We start from the raw sequence: 18,946 nt of genomic DNA, 5'->3' as shown, positions 1-18,946 counted from the left end.
ACAACAACATATGGTAGTGCAATATGTTCAGTTAAAACAACTGAATACAAAATAACTAGTTATCTAGAATACCCTAAATCTCTCTTAAGCATCTAGAGATTACCTGTGTTCCCTTAACACCCCTTAACAAAGCCAGAGGGTATAGAATGAGAGAAACCCAGCACATGTTTTGGGATCCTGCTGAATCCTACCAGTCTGCTAAAGTGGAGTTTGAAATACTGTTCTCCCTTATAGTGAGTTGAGTGTAAGTTTAGATTATTGAAAGAAAGTTTTTTTTCTTTTTACATAAAACATTCTGAACTGAGTCAAACAATCTTGATTGCATACCATGTTTCTGTACTGAGAGAGTACAGAAAGTGAGGAGAAAGTTCCTGGGTTTCTTGTCTAGGGTGTTCTCCCCAATTACTTTCCATTCACTGGTAGAGAGGTAGGGGAAAGGAAGAGAAATTGCTACTATTTGTTCTCTTCTAGTGTTAAGTACTTTTTTGAAACAATCATTTAACACCATGTGTAATTAGATCTTTAATTAGTTCTAATAGCCAAACTGAGTAAACTCTGATTTCTCCAAGCCATCCTTTACCCCTCAACTTTTTCCAATTCTGTTTTGAAGCCAAACTGCAGTATGTCAAGACAAAACGTTGAATTGGCTCAATATTTCACATGCCAGGAAAGTCCATTACAAATTATAAAATGCAGATCCATAATCCCTGAAAAGCACCCAGAATGGTTAGCTTTTTCTAACATTTCTTCACAATTTCACAAAGATTGTCTACAGCATGATAAAGTACTTACCACCTTAGGATCAAATGGAGGAGTGATCTTCTTATTATACAAATCATCCCAGTTTATTGGAGCGAAGAACATATGGTTCTTTATTTCAAACTGCAAAATGTAAAATAAAGCTCAGCAGCTATTTGCCTTAAGGATTTACAAAACTTATTGTGCACATATTTATCTACACCTAGTTGTAGTGAACCATTGATCTAAATTTACATAAATGGGTTCCTAAAACATCCTTGTCTAGACAGTAGCTAATTGTAGAGTCCTTGGTGCTCTATGGGCTTGGTTGTTTGCTTGCAGACATTCATTACCCAACTAGGTAACATCAGTGCTAGTGACTGTGGGGTTTACATACAGTAGCTTGCCCTGTCAGTGTTGGTGAGGGTGTGGTTTTTGCCTTGGTAGTTCCTTGATTAGGGTATCGTTTTCTGTTTGATTGTCTGGTGTTAATCCTTGCTTATCTGGGTGTAGGCTACTAGGTTACTTAGTCAGGTAATGAAATATCTGTAAGCAAACAACCAAACTCAGAGACCACCAAGGACTCCACAGTTCAACCCTGAGCTACATATATTTTCTTCTATTGAAAGTAGCTAATTGTACCAAAAGTCAACGCAATTAAGCACTGGTATGAGCTCAGGCTCACGCCTACTCAGTAGCAATAAGAGTAGCAAGGTGTTAGCATTCCTCTGCTTTTATTGCACCTGCAAAGCAGTTGAACACATGGCCGCTCCAGTGTGGACACCTTGCTGCTCTTATTGCTATTGAGTAGGCTCGAACCTGAGCTCAGTGGTGTTTATTTCTGGTTATGCATCATTATTCTTAGTCTCTTTTCAGTTACTTAATCTTCCATCAGTCATCAAAAACCAGACATTGGTCATTAGAGAAACCACATAGGTGCCATCTCACCCAGCACTCTATTGGTTTCTGTATTGCAAGATTTATGAAGCAAAAACATAGTACTTGCAAATTGTTGGGAAAATCCCCAATCACCCTCTGGAAACGTTCCTGAGATGGACCATTCTAACAGATTCTTTGCCTTTGCAGAGGTCCAGGGAGGGTAAAATTCTCAGTCTGAGTAGAAAGCGATCTGACCATGACAAAGTAAAGACCAGATCAAGTGTGTATCCATGTATGTGCATCAGAGTTGTAATTATTTGTGACAAGCTTAGATTCACCATGGAGGCTATGAACTCATGAGCTCTGTTAGAGCATGGAGGTTGAAATCACCCAAAACCATATGTCTTGAAGACTCCCTCACATGTTCTGAGATGAGGTCCAGGAGCTCATGAAGGGCCACTGAAGCAATCAGGACACCTGCAATAGGCCCAGCTTGTTTCTGCAACCCAGCTTAACATACAAGCACTTGAAACTAGTCACCTCAGCTATCTCAGAATTCTTTAGGGATTCCTTAAGCTTCTCCCTTTAACATAGCCCCAAATTCTTTATTCTAAAAGTGACACAACTTTCTGAACATACATTTAACTGTATGCACATGCATGCTTATAAAACTGCGAAACAGTATATTAACAATAATTTAGGAAGCAGCATGATGTACAGAATTGTGCTGAAAAGTAGTCAAAACATTGAGATGCAAATGTAAATACAGAAGTACATTAAGTATGCAGTGGAAATGACTATTAGTTTTCATTGTTCAGTATACACTGTGCCCACCCTGAAAATTGATGCAGCAAAATATGGAAGTTACCATTAACCTACTGAATATATAACCCACTCTAATACACTCCCTGTATTGCTTACATCCCAAATCATCTAGTTATTACAGCTGCTACTAAATATTTATTAAGCAGGAAACAATATCCTTAGCTTTCCAAAATACAGAAATTATATTTTATAAAAAGAAAAAAAACTCTGCTGGATGAAAGTGAAGGTGGTAGAGATGATTTGATAAAGGAGTAGCAGTGATGGGACAGAATAGATAACAGAAATAATTTTAAAAAGTAGCAGTGAAATCTCACACATACTGCTACAGATGTTAAAATACTGTTCTGTCAAGTAGGATAGAGTTTTTAGCAAGACAAGATGCCTGGGGTTCCCAGAATAAGCTGTTATCACATACAAAATCGGTCTTGGCTCCAAGCCTCTTCTTCTGATCTTTATGAAGAAGTCCTTGTAGGATATCACAAGCTGCTATGGTTTTGGTTCCTTGAATCTGAAGTGGTTTGTGCAGGATATTATCGTACATCTGAGACATATCCCGACTGTAAAATGGAGGCTGACAGTAAAAACAGGAAAAGGTCAGTAGCATAAATTACAATAGACATCATGTTTAGATAAAATGCAATTCATGCTGATTATGTTTTTATGATTTAATGGAAGGGTTATATGTTGTTATGGGTTGTTTAAAATAAATTACTGAATGAATTCAAAAGTCGGGCTACCTTATTAGGGCTGAAAAATGCAGGGCAACCACTAGATGGCAGCACACTTATATAGAAAAACTGCAAACTCATTGGTGTTAGGTCCTCTGTATTTTTACAGCTCAGATTTAGCAGCCCTAATGAATAGCTAAGATAAGATTGAAGGTGTGCTGCACAATTAATTCACCTGTATTCATCTAATCTGATCCAGTCCTGCTTCTGAGAACACAGTCATCCACATGGCTGGTATGGTATGCAGACAGACTTAATATGTGCAAAATCTCAGATACAATTCAATTAATTGATCCACTGAGCACCTGCCAAAATGATCTGAAGACACTGTTATCCAAATCCCACCTATGCTGGAATATGGTAAATTCAGCTAATTCTACTAAGCAGCATGAGATAGGGTCCTGTTAACAGTGTAAGGTAACCATTCTGCTAGAGCAGTATTCCTCAACCTCAGCAAGATTAAGATGAGTAGTCTTCAACTCCCAGAATTCCCCAGCCAGCATGCTGGCTGGGGAATTCTGGGAACTAAAGTCCACAGGTCTTAAACTTGCCAAGGCTGAGAAACAGTGTGCTAGAGAATTGAGGATTGTACACATTCTTCAATATTTGCCACTCTAATTAAACAGATTGATAGGCTTTGATATTGCCTCCAAAACCCGATAACGCTTCTTGTCCCTTTGTCCAAAGAAATCAGCTTGTTTAAACATTAGGATAAAAAGCTACTCTCAGGCCTTTTTAGCCTCAGTTTCTAATCCAGAAGGAAAACTTACCAAGCCAAATAGCATTTCATAAAGGACGGCTCCAAGGCACCACCAGTCTACAGTTCGGTCATAAGGCTGCTTTTTAAGTACTTCTGGAGCCAAGTACTGTTGAAGGATGTAGAAATTTTAATTATAATATATCACTGTATACACAAACATCTGACAAAGAATTGCAATTACTTCCCAAAAGCCAAATTTATTTTGTTGGAAATAGTAAGGAAACATGTATTTAGATGATAATAATTCATCTGTACCAGTATTTCTTAAAGTGTGGTCTAAGAACCCCTGAGAGTCCCCCCAAGACACTCTCAGGGGTCCGTGAAATCAACATTATTTGCCAAATATTGAAGATATTTGCAAAGATTTAAAATAATGTCACTCTTCTCATTATTATTTTTTATTTGTTAAAAATATAAGTTTTTTTCATGAAAAATACTTTGTTAATATCTAATGAGTTGAATATTGTTATTTTTTACATGATTCAATAAATGAATATTCTACATGTGTCAATTTTAATTTTTAATACAATAAATATCGATAAATATAACCCATACAAACAAAAGCTCTTTTGGGGTTCTCCATAATTTTTAAAAGTTGAAAGTTTAAGAAACACTAGATCATACCTCTGGTGTTCCACAAAAGGTAGATGTTGTTTCTTCTGGCTCCATTCCTTCTTTGCAAAGTCCAAAATCTGTCAGAACAATGTGACCCTGAAAGATTAGGGAAAAATTTCAGTCTTCTTGGTGTATTTCAAAGTTTGCTACTTAGGCTTCATACTTGATTTGGTTGTCAAAGTATGTTTCAGTTATACATTATTATATACAAGACCAGAATATTGAGTAATTATTAGGATTCTGGAAGCTTAGTAAAAGATGCCAAATACTGCAACCTAATTTTTTACCTGGAATACAAATATGTCAGTCTGTGCATGTCATACAATTTACAAATTTTATTGTCTGTACACACAGACACAAAAACAAAGTTATCTTTCTTTAGCACAGAATGTTTCTTTTCCCTAAAAAAAAAAAAAAAAAATCAAAACAAACATCAAAACAAACATGGTATCCTATTCTGGAGCTTGTTTCTTTGTTCTTTTGGTAATATTTTTATCAAATGTAAACTGGCCATCTTCTGAACAGATAAATCCTATGAAGATAATGGGAAATACAATTATGTGGGTACAGATCTGTACAATGTTTGGACTGATGCTCAGTTCTTCTGTTGTGATCTTAAGGAAACAAAACCCAGAAAAATGTGGGCCCTGAGGTCCACAAGCATAATGCTAGATGCTAGTTACTAAGAACTAGCAACTGCACTACGACTCAGGAGCAGTAGCTCGAGAAAGATTGGGCTTCCATTTGCATGCAAATATTTTATCTCTGAGTATTCACAGTAAGCTACTGGAAGCAACAAGAGGTAGTTATTAGAAATTATTAAATCTGATCTCTCTTCATAGCGGCACTTGTAATTTCCCCCATGCACCAATACCAGTAACATACCTGACAATCCAAAAGAATATTTTCAGGTTTCAAGTCCCTTTTTAAAAAAAGGAGAGAGAGGAATTGCTGTTTATATCTTACAGCAGGGGCAGACAGAAGTCACATTCAGATCTCTGGCAGCAACATATAGATTCCCACTCAGCCATCCCAGATATAGTGCTGGGACAAAGAAACCTTAAGGCAGTCCTGTCCAGCTTTCAAACTTCTGAATATATCCTTAACACATCCTTCCAATATGCTAGACTTCAGTTCCCATAATTCCTAAGCATCATGGCCACATCAATTAAAGGGCACCAGGTTGGGGAAGACTATGTTAAAGGACTTATATCCTGAAGTCTCCAAAAAAAAACAGATTGGTAAGTTCCAAATTATCTTTTTCATCCAATGAATTCAGTTCACTCAGATGCCCATCTTGTGGTAAAGTGATAGTCCCTGTTGGAGCACACTTTGGCACATGCTGTTTGCTTGCATTCAGCTTCTGCCCCATTATATTTAGTTCTTCTATGTGTACAAAAAAGACACTGGAAGAAGCAGTCATAATTTAGGTGGGTCCATGCTCTATTATTGAGTAGTAAAACCACTATGGAAAGAAATCCTGGCTTGCAATGTCACAATGTAACTTTTCATAAAAATGGGATCTGGTGAAGTTCAGTCAATTTCATTAAATGCATGGAGTATTATTCTGACAGAGCATAGCTACATCTCATAACTTAGGCACAGTGGGGAATAGTACAAGATTAATCAAGAAAATAAAATTTAGAAGGCTCAGGAGGAAATGATTACTTTTATTTAGTGGCCATTCACAAAAGATTTTTTGGGTGTGATACAGACATAGACATTCTTGCACTGATCATAGAAACATTGAGTTGGAAGAGGGCCATGTAGGTCATGAAATCCAACCCCCTGCTCAGCGTGGAAATTAAAGCATCCCCAACAGATAGCTGTTCAGCATCTGTTTGAAAACATCCAGTGAAGGGGAACTTAATACCTTCCTTGCTCCTTGGTTCCATTGTCAAACTGTTTTTCCTTTTAAACAGTTTTTCCTTATATTCAGTTGGAACCTTCCTCCTTGTAATATAAAACCATTATTCCATACCTGAGCTTTAGGCTGATCCACAACTGGTCTTGATATTCTTTTATGTGACTCCTCTCCATGGGCTTGAAGAGGTATATCTATATCTGTATCATCTATATCTATATATTTTCAATCATCCTTTTCAAGTGTAAATATACCCACACGCAATTTCCTCAGCCTCTCTTCGGACAACCTAGTTTCCTCTCCTCTGATTATTAGAGATTCTGATTTACCTACAACATACTCTTTTTTTTTTTTTTTTTTTGGTATCTTCAAGTCAGTATTACCTCTTGGTGACTGCCTGGACAAGCCCCAGCAGTTTTCTTGGCACAATTTTGGAAGTGATTTGCCACTGCCTCCTTCCTAGGGCTGAGAGAGAGTGACTGGCCCAAGGTCACCCACCTGGTTTCATGCCTAAGGCAGGACTAGAATTTCTGGTCCCCCATGTTCTGGTCTGTACCTTAACCACTACACCAAACTGAGTCTCTACAACATACTCTTAGATATCCAATATAGAATCACCTGGATGTGTCAGAGGATCTGGGGGGCTTTTCTAGAACAAATATATTTCTAAATAAATGCCAAAATCTCAGAGAAACTAGGTCCATTTCATTTAGCTCACAGGCAGCCAAACCTCTCCATTCTGTTAATTCATATATTCATAAGTTTGCAGCAATCAGTATGAGAACTATCTGCTCTGATTCCAACATAGTTTACCTGTATATGATATTCAGTGAGTGGAGGTAGCCCACTGCACTGGCCATTTCTGCTGCATAGAAACGAGCTCGTGGTTCACGGAAACAGCGCTCTCTTTGCAAGTGGAAAAATAACTAGAAACAGAGAGATAAAAACTTAGGACAGGAGCACAATGTTTCATAAGCCCTCATCAGCTCCTTTTATTCAACAGAATCAAGAGATCTGTGTAGAACAGTATCATACTGACTGGGATTACACACTGTAGAAACAAGCCCCAATATTTTTAGCAGTTTTGTTTAGGCCCTCCCACTTGGAAAGTTTGAAGAGTTATTTTCCCTTTCCCCCACTTGTTAAGGAGTAGATTTTATTTTTTATTAGTAACTCTTAATATATTGCGGAGTATCAATATTCACCTAAGGGAAGACTAGAACTTGGATTTCTGTGTTCCTTTAATCACTATACCATGCTGGCTCTCATTTTACTGTATTCTTTATTATGTGTTTTGCTGTTCTTTTCACTGTAATCTGCTTCAAGATGCTTCAACAAGGGAGATGGTGTATACATATTGTAAATAATAATGATAATGATAACTATTATTAGTTGTGCAAACCCGGCTATGTGAACCAGATTATTGCCTGATTTTAACAAAATTTCATAGGAAACTGTTTCGGTATTTTATAGTTTTAGTCTTCTGTCCAAGGTTGACTCAGTTAACATCTGGCCATGTGCTGAATCATTCATAGGAATGAAGAAGAAAATGTCAATTATCAATGTAAATTAAGTTGCAAATGAAATTTCACCAGTAATGCTAGGCTTTCTGAAAAAGAGCAGTGACAAGTACTTGCCTCTCCTCCATTTACATAATCCAGTACAAAGTAGAGTTTCTCCTTGGTCTGGAAAGAATAGTGGAGCCCCACAAGGAAAGGATGTTTCACATTCTTCAGGAGCACGTTACGTTCTGCCATTATGTGGTTTTGCTATCAAGAGCCAAGAAGGACAAAAATGTAAGTATGTGGGTTAGGATTTTCTTAAGACATACTAAAAAGAAGAACTACAGAAAGAGAGGGAGATTTGAATGAGGGATCACTCAAATGTTTTGACTTGGTACTCCCCCATGTCACATAGCATCTTTAGCAGAGAGTGGGTTTTTTTGTTTTTGTTTTTTAAAAAGGGACTGTAGAAAGGGAGAAAAAGAGTTAATACTCCCTTCTGTGGCTTTTTTTTTTTTTTTGGCTATAAATTGGATTATTAAGGAAATCCACTACAGGTACTGTGTATGAATGGTACGGCTTTCACACCAGATACTGTGTACAATCTGCAAGCTGTTTATAAGGTTCTGTATGCCTAACTCACTTTTCCTCCATATTGTTCTTTTTAATTGTCGGCCTCACCAATGAAGAAACAAAATATAAGAAAAGTACACTGGAAAGTGCGTTCCTTCTGATATGGAGGTTTAGGAAGGGGGGAAGATCTGGTTTCCAGTGGTTGCAAGGTTTTTTTGTTGTTGCTTGCAATGTGCCATCACTGGATGGTAGCATGAGAGCATGAGAGATCATTCCAGTAGCAAATGCAGGGTTTTCTTTTGCATGGTAGAGCTCACTAAGGATAGACCAAGTTCCTAACTGGATCAGAGGAGGGTAGCATAAAATAGTTCCTAAAGCCTAGAAACTATTCTCATGTACTGCTATTAAATTCTCAATAGAAATATACACATACAAGCGTACTTTTAATATGTCTACCAATATGACTGTTACATGTGCTGAAATATAATCAACATCTTTCATTTGGTAAAAAAAAGATCATGCTACAGAGTAAGGCAGAAGTAGCAAAATATTCCACACAAAATGTAAATACATTATTTTTCAAACTTACCTCTTTTTTCTTAAGGATGGACTTCTTCTGCAAAACTTTTATAGCATAGAACCTTCCATCAGACTTGTGTTTGGACAAAAGGACCTATAGTAGAAATGAGAGACCAAGGGAACTGAAGAAGCCTCTACTGCCTTTAACTATCCCAGTTGGCCTGTTTTAGAAGCACAATGCTTGCAACAAAAAATCTACAATACAGTACATTAACAACATAAGAAATATAGAATGCCGAAAAGAGTTTGTTTCTTCTAATCTCACTGTACCAAAAACACCTCTATTCCAAGGAAAAAAATTTGGGGCAAAAATCAATACTTAATTGAAAGTATTTTGGTTTGTAAGTAATCTAGGACAGTAGCAGTAGCCTATGATTGGCTATCTACTCCATTTATACGTGCTTATTGCTTTCAGTATCACAGGCTAACCTGAGATATTCATTTAAAAAAAGTAAAATGAACATATACTTTGGAATTTCTGAATGGAATTTAGAAAATTGGACTTTTAAAACGGAACCATGACTATATCAGACCATGGCCTTTGCACAACTTCATCTGGTATGCTGGCTGTGCCCTTTCCTAGATCGGGAGGCCCTTCAGACAATTTCTCGCACCCTGGTCACCTTGCAGTTTAACTACTGCCACAAGCTCTACATGAGGCTGCCCTTGAGGACCACCCAGAAGCTTTAACGGGTCCAGAATGCAATGGCACCAGTGGTTGGCAGTTTGGTTCCAGGTGCAATTCAAGGTGCTGGTCATTACCTATAAAGCCCTATATGGCATGGGGCCTGTTTACTTGAGGGACCACCTGTTTCCCATAGTCTCTGCCCAACCAATCTGATCTGGCAGTGTAGACATGCTCTGGGTTCCTTAGATGAAACAATACCATCTATTGAGACCCCAGAAGTGCACCTTCTCTGTAGCAGTGCCTGACCTCTGGAATAAGGTTCCCCCTAAGATCTGGATGGCCCTCACCCTACTGGTGTTTCGAAGGGCCATGAAGACCTGTCTCTTCGCCCAGGCCTTTGGCGAAGGTGATCGAAGCTCCCTTCTGGGAAGCGTGAGTTTGCTTCTGTGGTTTTTGCCATCTTTTGTTCTTTGTTTTTACTACTGTATTTTTTTTTAATTTGTGAACTGCTCAGAGTTGCTGGGAGAAGGGCAGTGTAAAATATTGAATAAATAAATAAGATGAGGATCATCTGAATCAAGTTCCCATTCACCCACAAAATCAATGGGTGGGTTGCAGGGCAGTCAATGTATCTCAGTCAAACCTACCTCAAAGGGTTGTTGTGAGCAATGAATGGGAAAGAGAGAGAATCCCTTACTACCCTAAGGTCATCAGAGAAAGGATAGGGTTTTTCAAATGCCCAATTAATTCATGTCAAATAGGCCTCTTCTTCACAGCCCCAAGAATGTGCCTTCCTCTCATCCTTGAAGAAAACATATGGATATAAATTGTGCTGCCCCTACAGCCTATCTTTACCACATCTCAGCAGCAGCAAGCCAGGTAGCTAGGTATAAATTAGTGCTGCCCTTGCACTAATGTTGGGTAATATCAGGGCAGCAATTGGTGGATTGCCTGCTCTCCTTTCCCTTCCATATAGCATCACTGTCAGCCCCACCAGGTAGACCACACCAGGAATCAACTCCACAAGAAGACTAGAACTACTTTGATTGAGTTTGGCTATAATAACAGAATCCTGCAAATCTGATTATGCTGTACCTCCCCCCTGCCCCTGGCATCTTTAATCCTCTAGTGAATCAGGGCAGCACCTGTCTGAGCAGCTTCTCAATGTTATCTTGTTTCCCAAGGCTTAAAGAATGCTTCAGCCCTCTTTGCCTTGGTAATGGGTCTTGCATATTTCTGTCAAGGACATCTTTCTTACTGTCTATAGTCACCTACCAGAGGAAAAAACAACCACAACTGCCCTACTGAATGTATGCCAGGGTGGAAATGGGGGTTTAAACTTTAATTTTCTTTATTTTTTTAGCCTTAATTTTTTATTACTTACAGCATGCTTCTTCTGACTGGGCTCTTGATCTCCCAGAAGATCAACAGTCCTATGAAAGTCATACTATATAGAGGTGAAAAACTATAGTAATCTGGTAGACATTGTAGAAGGAGAGTCTACAGTGCCAAAAAAATCAGAAGTTTGGTAGCATCTTTTCTGACTAACAAATGTTATTAAAAGGCATAAGTTTCTGTGAGCTGCATCTGATGAAATGAACTGCAACTCATGAAAGCTTATGCCTTTTAATATAATTTATTAGTCAGAAAAGATGCTACCAAACTCCTGATAGTAATCTGGGTAAACTCTAGCTGGCAGCAGCAACAAAATCATTTCACTGGAGTATTGATCTTCTTGGAGATCAATAGTACTCTCAGAGAAATGGAAGATTGAAATACCTAGGTCAAACACCACCATCACCCTGCCAAAATATGTCTGAGTTATTGGAACAGCTGATTTGAAATACAGAGCAGAGGGTCTTGAACCAGAGAGCTCTCACTGTTATTGTGCTTATGGATCTTTTCTTCCTTTCATCCTCCTGAAGCCAGTTTGAAAACAGAAATAGCCAAATAGAATTTGATCAAGCTGATCTTTCTCTCTCCTATCTACCATTCCACATCTCTCATGCACTTCCATATTTCTCCAGCACACAACATAAATACATCCTTATAGGTAGATGCTGTGTGTACCAAATAGCCAGATTCCTGATTGACAAAATTATTGGTTTCCTGAGAGTTTGATATTCCAGCATAAAGAGAAAAAGACCAGGCAGTCAAAGCCAAAATAATCATGGCAGTGCAATGCCCAGTAACTGGGCAGGGAGAGGGCATTTCAGCAGCAGATTGCTGGGGCAGTGGGAGCTGAGCAGTGCCCTGTCCAGTATCACATCATCTCTAAAGCACTCAAAACTTTCCACATGGGAAGTTTTATGTCGTGAGAAGAAGGAAAATACCACTTCCAAACTGAAACAACTGAAGATGGCTCTAGGCTATCTCAGTAGTGGTCTGGGATGAGACGGAAGCAACATAATAAGAACATGTCCCTCAAAAATGATTAGTAAGGCATCTACACACCATTACAAAGAAGATATGAGGACGAGCCAAGAGAGCCATTTCTAGACATTTCAATTTTTTTTTAATGTCTTACAGATATGCTCTCATCTGAATTTCCCTTAATATAGTGGCAATTTGAAAAATTAGGAGCCCCAAATGGTGCTTCATGTCTTGTTATATGGGATAGCTTCACTGAAACGCCAATCATCATAATCATTGGTAGCTGCAGCTACTTCACTGCTTTTTTTGTAAATATGGAAGAAGCAAGGTTGACTTGAGGAAATTTTCTATGAGAAATGGAAGAATGAATTATATTTCTGCCTATTCACTCAAGTTTTTTGTTACGACATTTATATACTGGCATATTCATACAACTCTAAGTGTTGTAAGGCCGGTTTAGTTATTTTGGTACTGAAGAAAAAAATTCCCAGGGGAATTTTTGCAGGGGAATAATTTAATAGTAAGTATTTCTTATGAATAATTAATCAAGAAGTTGCTGCCTTTTATAGCGTGCAAAATATATGACCTAAGGGAGCCACCTCACTGTGCCTTATGATTGGGCTAACGTGACTGGAGAATAGCACCATAAGTGCAAATGCTAGAGTTGGGACATTAATTCCCAAAGGTCAAAAGCCATGAATAAGAAACCATTTGAATCAACAAGCAGTCAACAAGAAAACTTCCCAAACTAGGCTACTTACTTTTCCAAAGCTACCTTTGCCAATTATTTTTAGGAAGTCAAAATCAGTTGGCTTGGCACTGTTAGAAAAAAGAGACAAAAGAACACACCGAAGCTCTTGTTCTGAATCAGTTAGAACTTTCCCCTCTACTTTCTAAATCCACCAGAATACATTTTCACAGCCTGGATGATAAAATGGGCCTATAAAGCTGATAAGCTTAGAGTTTTATTTTACTTTAATTTCTGTCCCAGTGTCTTTCACTCCATGAGGGCAGGGGGCTTATTTAGGGGCTGCAGGACTCAAGACACAATAACTCTTTCTTCTAACACCTCACGGTTTCTCACTTTCCCAGAATCTGCTGCTCTGTTCTGGCAAATGGTTACCCCAACATGGCTGTTCCCTTGCCACAAAGCAAACAAGGAACATCAGGACATACAGACTTATTCTATATTATTTTCACCCCTGTCTGAGGCTGAGATGTATGTTTTATTGTCTGTGAGCTATTACAATGCAATTCTAAGGGAGAAGAAACCCACTACTGGGTTCCAGGTTACCTATTTGTAAAGCATTAACACAGTTAATCTTTCCTCGAGGCTGTAATTTTATTGCAATATCCCCTCCCCATCATTGGGATGCACTACTTTCCCTGCATCTACTCCCTGCCCTGTGCTATCAGCAGCTTATAAAGAGGAGGCTTATACTGGAACTTGAAATGACTAGGCTCAATAGGACAAACTAAGAAAGTGGAAGCAGCAATTGCTTCATACTCTATAGTACTGTGAATAGTCTTTTGTGTGGTCTTACTTGGGATTAGCAGAAGGTCCAAGGTTGATATTGTCACTTGGAGATGAAGGCTGTAGATAGGAGGGAAAAAAAGTCATGAAGTTGAATAAAAATTATTTACATCCAGCTAATGCCACATTTATTTATTTTATTTATTTATATTTCAAATTTAGTGACAGCCCATCTCACTCAGAGAGCGACTCTGGGCGGTTTACAGTAAAAATAAGAATAAAAACCAATTAAAATGCAATAAAACAATGTTCATAAGTAAATAATGTATTCCAAGGAACTGATGGTATATAATAGGTTACCGACCTACGGGAGCATCTTCAAGGTGCCAACCACCCCCAGGGATGATTACCCCTCCTCCAGCCCGATACGAACTATGAAAAAAGCCCCATATTTATGAAAAAAGACAAAAACCACACAACTGCAAGGGATGGTAGAGTACATTTGCAGAGAAACCTGTACCAGGATAACCCGCAGTCTTCCCAACCTGGTGCTGTCTAAATGTGCTGGATCTCAGCTCCCATTATCACTAGCCAGCCAACAAATCCAAAGGAACCAAATTTGGACAGGCTGGCCTGTGGTGGATGAAGCTACATAACCTGCAAGTCCTTTTCCTTGCTGGTCTTGGACATCTTCTCTTTGTTCAAATTTGCCCCACCCGCATCCCCAATACATTGACTAAGGTCTCAGCCCTTACCTGGCTATTATGCTCTGGACTTCTGGAATGGTCCATTAAAACAGCTACTCTTTCAGCACTGTGGGTTAAAAAGACAATGATTAACTGAGAGAAATGGAACAAGACTGAGACACTGAGACTCCACCATTACGTCATAGATCTTATTTAAACACTGGGGGGTTAATTTGGCTGCCATAGTGAAGAAATAAAATGCAGAAGCTTCTTATTAAACCCATATTCCAACAAAGCCAGTACAGAGCTGTTATTTGTGATAACAGTTGGAATGGTATTCAGCTATTTCCTGTCCTAATTTAAGTCAGGATTAATTAAAATCTTGTTAGCAAATTAATCTATTTTTCCCTGCTTCTCATCACAGAGTAGTTAGAATTGTAGAAGCAATGTGTGTTTTTTTACACACTTTTACAATTAAAGCTGTAATTAGATCTCCCAATGCCTTTTTTGAAGTTTTCAAAGCCGCTTCTTTACTATTTCCCCACACAAAATCCACCCCCAAGCTGCAATTAGCCCTTAATAGATACTCCTATTGTACATTTCTCCTCCTTGCTCCCCGTGAAGTTATTAACAGACTACATAGAACGAATGACATTTTGTAACAAGGAAGATTAACTGCATATGTATCCTGCAAACTCTGATTCCTAACATTTTGGAGCAAAGTGGCACTAAACTCCCACAAACCAAACATGAGACATTTTCATACTGAATGCTCCCCACCCCTCTCAGCAAAGACTGAAAAAAAATATTTGGTAGCTCCATACTGGCATATTCCCTTATTTCTTAAAAGCTATGGCTCTGTAGAAGCGCCATATTTCAAAATACCCCATACCGACCCCAGAGTTCAGTCTCTTTTTCAGATATCTTACTTAGCTACCTTACTTACATCTGCCTGACAAAAAGCTCTCCTCAGAAGCAGAATTGAGTAACAAAGCCATATTGAGCAACCAATCCCAGCTTGTGCAAGTGGTGGTTCCCTCTGCATCATGCCTGTGCCAGCCGGCTCAATTCACTGCTTATTCCTTGTAGGAGGGCATCCTCCATCTGAGTTTTAAAGGAACAGCACTCCACTGACAGAAAGAAACAGATACTCACTAGGAGCACAGCCTGGAGCTGGAGGCCTTGATGGTCTGTTCCAACCTCTCTCGGCCTTGTTTTATGAGATCTACAGGAAAGAGGGTGGGGAGGTGGGGGGAGGAGTGGAAGTTAGCAAACTAAATAAACGGTTAAGTTGGCAGTGTGATCACAAGGAGTATACACAGAGGCGCATTTGTTCTGAAGTGACCTTGCCCTTCTCACACATCCACCCACAAAATAACCAATCTTTATGAGAACCAGGGACAGGCCTTTTTTGCTGTAGGAAGGAGTTTCGACTCTTACTTAGAGAACAATGCAGAAATTCTGGAACCAGCAAGGGCTGATGTCCTGTAAGCAACAGCCTCCAGCTTCCCTTCCTCCAAGGATACTAGCAGAACTGGCCTGCTTTTCTGAGTGATGCAGATCATATGATAGAAGAGCCACTCTCGAATGCAACTTACCTGGCACATATGCTGTGCCTCTCAGTCAAAGCTTTCCAAGCACTCTGTGAACACAAATGGAGCAATATAAGACCCCCACCCGCGCTTTTCTCTCAAAGGTGAGCAAGCCCCTTCAGCACTCACAAATCAGTGGACAATTCCAAATCAGACAAATGCAATTCAGTACTGCCTGAATGGACAGATTTTAAAGCTCCTTTTCAAGGTAAAGACAATTGACAATATAACTGACTTAGAAATAAGCAAATCAACACAGTCTTGGTAACATAGCATCGTGTTTTAATAAAAACAGTATTTCCAGTTTGCTGTGACCATCACACGTGCCTGTTAGATGGTGTCTTGAGTCTTCCATGCATGAATCTGGTTGAGGTTTGTTTTTGTTTTAAAGTTGGTTAGAAAATAAGCAATAAACCTCTAACCAAATAAACGCTGTCACAGCTGTTGATGATAGATAAACAGGATGTGTGCAGAAACCCTCCAAAAGGATTTGGGAAATAGATTGGATCTCTGGAAATGGTCGGATCCAGTTTGGACTGCTTCTGAGTTAGTCCATTCTTGCTCTATAAATGGATCTTGAGCAAGATATTCTAAATATGGAGCCCTGTTTCCCCATTGACTTACATGGCCGTCATTTTTTTTTTTTTTTTTTAAAGCAGAATAGGATGACCTTTATGCAAAAACTAGACCTTTATGAGGGGATCAAGTGTGATAAATGTCATAGACATTGCTGGCAGGAAGTCTCATTGCTCCCAAGGAAGCTGGTGACAGACATTTGCCTTCAGAATCACAGCTTTCATCTCCCTGTGGTAGTTACAAATTTAAGTTAATAGTGCTGAACATAGAAGAAGGAAGAGAGAAAACATTCTTACTCCTGCAGAGGAGCAAAACAGATTTTTAAAAACTTGTCCCAGTCCTATCTACAAGTATTCAATGAACCATGAAGAAGAATAATTTGAAAAGTAACACAAAGAGGAACTTGAACTATCTTTTTAAAGATATGATGATTGGCTGGTGGGGCTGCCAATCAAAGAATGGCAACATCGGGCACCTCCTTTAGATTATATTCCAGCAGGAGGAGGGAACCAAGGATTTGGAAAGTGGATGTGGAAGGACAGGTCTAAGGGAGGCTCAGAGGCTAAACCTGGGAATAGTTTTAAACCCCCCTTTTTAAAACAGCACTTGTTTTTTTAAAAAAAACTTTTAACTATTTAGCAAAAGTCAAGTTGTTCCTTTGTTGCTATGCTCTGTGCTATCCTGTATCTTCCATACATTCCATTCTTTATTTTATTTATTTATTTTTATATATAAATTTATATATATATACATATTATATTATATATATATATATATATATATATATATATATATATATATATAAATATATAAATAAATATAAATTTATTATTTATGCTACTTTAAATACAAAAAAAAATTCTAAACCCTCAAAGGGTTTAGCAGTGGCACAGAACAAAAGTATAATAAAGGAAAGACTGTACATGACAAAAGATATTTCCCATCAAGCTGTAATAGGACCTTCAAATCTCCAGTTTGCATTATTCAGAATCCTGGAAAATTTTGTTTGTTTTGAGTTCAATAGAACTGTTCCAAACATGATACTTGGTAAGAATAAATGTGGATCTAACCCATAAAAAATGCTATGAATCGTTATAAGAAATAAAAGCTTTTTTAAAGAGCTTAAAGTGCATCAATTGTAGAATTTATGTTTAACAGAGTATGTCTCAACTGATAGGGACAGAAGACATACTGTGTATACTTTGCTTGTCAACTTTGCATGTATCACTTGAACAATGTGTCTGCATTACTATTATTTAGGCAGACCTTTGATATTTGTAAAAAATTACATTTGTTTTCTTAATCTTTCATTTGTTTGGTTATCCTTTTCAAAATTAATTTGGAAATAGATTATTTAATTCAATGGGAACCAAACTTTTCAGCCAAGAAAAGAGAAAAGAGATTTTGAGAGATGTTCCAGGAGACTGCAGTCCACCAAGAAGAGATGGGTTTAAAAGAAAAAATAACGATGCTTGATTAAATTTAACTAACATTTAAATTAAATAAAATCAGTATGGTTACTTCCCCAATATTTAAATATTTAAGAATTTCATCTTTCTGTCATGTTGCAAATTCTAAGTCACTGGCAACTTTTTCAGTGGGCTTGGAGAAACTGAGTTTGATGGATTCTTATGCTGTATACAGTTAGTAATTGCTATACTTTAAATTTGCACACACACACACCCAAAACCCCCAATGCCATGAAAAGACCAGGTTCAGCAACCTCTATATATTTTGGAATTATGCTAGTTCTATAGTCCCCGTGGCCTGCTATTCAAGATAGCAGTGGTAAGGTCAATCAGTACATCTGATATCCAAGCAATTGACTTCCTGGAAGCACTCTTATAACTAATATGGGTACTTTTTCAAAAAAAAGCAACCAGAAAGATATGGAATGATAGATGTGAAAGAGTCTGAATTTCAAATCAAACCTCCTATCCTACAGTATACTGTTAGTAACACTGTCAGTCAGTGCAGAAAGGGCAGAGGGGAAAAATCCAGGGAAATGTTTTGTTGCTAATGTTCTGCTGCATTGCCATGTAAAAAATAACAGGTCTATCTGGCATAACTCAAAGTAATGATTTTGTCTAAATAGACCTAAATCAGGGATCAAATGCAATGAAAATTAATTACTCTTAATTACAATAGTATTATTTTGATTCTTGGCTCTAATTCTTCATGTTCACGGCATGAAGATGGGATTGCCCAAACAGTGATTAATCTATCCTTGAAATTTCAGAAACAAATTAAAATGCTTGGCACCAGGGACAAGGAGAAGTCATCAGCAAGGAAGTAGCTGATCCTTCTTAGTGGGATAAATTGGTGTCCAAGTACGTGCAGTAAATAACTAGCCATCTCCTCCCAAAGGAAATGCTGGGTCAAACTTTGTTTAGCTCATCAGCATGAATCATTTGGAGGCAAAGGGAATAACATGACCCATGGCTGCATGTTGTGAACATCATAAAAGCTGCAGAAGAATCATTTCTCATGTGTTACTGAACCTCACTTTCTCAGACTTCTCTAGTTCACATCCATCTTTATTAGGATTCCATCC

At 38.2% G+C, this 18,946-nt stretch overlaps 1 protein-coding gene across 3 annotated transcripts in view; it reads right to left on the bottom strand.

Annotated features, from left to right (window-relative positions):
- Positions 1-18,946, bottom strand: part of SGK2 (serum/glucocorticoid regulated kinase 2) — a 48,379-nt gene that overhangs the window by 7,164 nt on the left and 22,269 nt on the right. For 2 of the 3 annotated variants that reach the window (XM_007431822.4, XM_088153183.1), the window contains exons 2-13: positions 15,380-15,449; positions 14,294-14,351; positions 13,609-13,658; positions 12,826-12,883; positions 9,074-9,157; positions 8,047-8,178; positions 7,223-7,335; positions 5,431-5,467; positions 4,555-4,641; positions 3,941-4,036; positions 2,858-3,013; positions 793-882 (exon numbers count right to left, since the gene is read on the bottom strand). In XM_007431822.4, the coding sequence (XP_007431884.1) occupies positions 793-882; positions 2,858-3,013; positions 3,941-4,036; positions 4,555-4,641; positions 5,431-5,467; positions 7,223-7,335; positions 8,047-8,178; positions 9,074-9,157; positions 12,826-12,883; positions 13,609-13,658; positions 14,294-14,329 (939 nt within the window). In that variant the 5' untranslated portion in view covers positions 14,330-14,351; positions 15,380-15,449. The other variant, XM_025168943.2, reaches the window with a different exon arrangement.

Source organism: Python bivittatus, unplaced genomic scaffold (genome assembly GCF_059951505.1).
Source record: "Python bivittatus isolate LINGU-HERP-01145 unplaced genomic scaffold, Pbiv_v1 ctg000700_np1212, whole genome shotgun sequence".
NCBI lineage: Eukaryota > Metazoa > Chordata > Lepidosauria > Squamata > Pythonidae > Python > Python bivittatus.
This window is presented reverse-complemented; position numbering and strand designations above follow the sequence as displayed.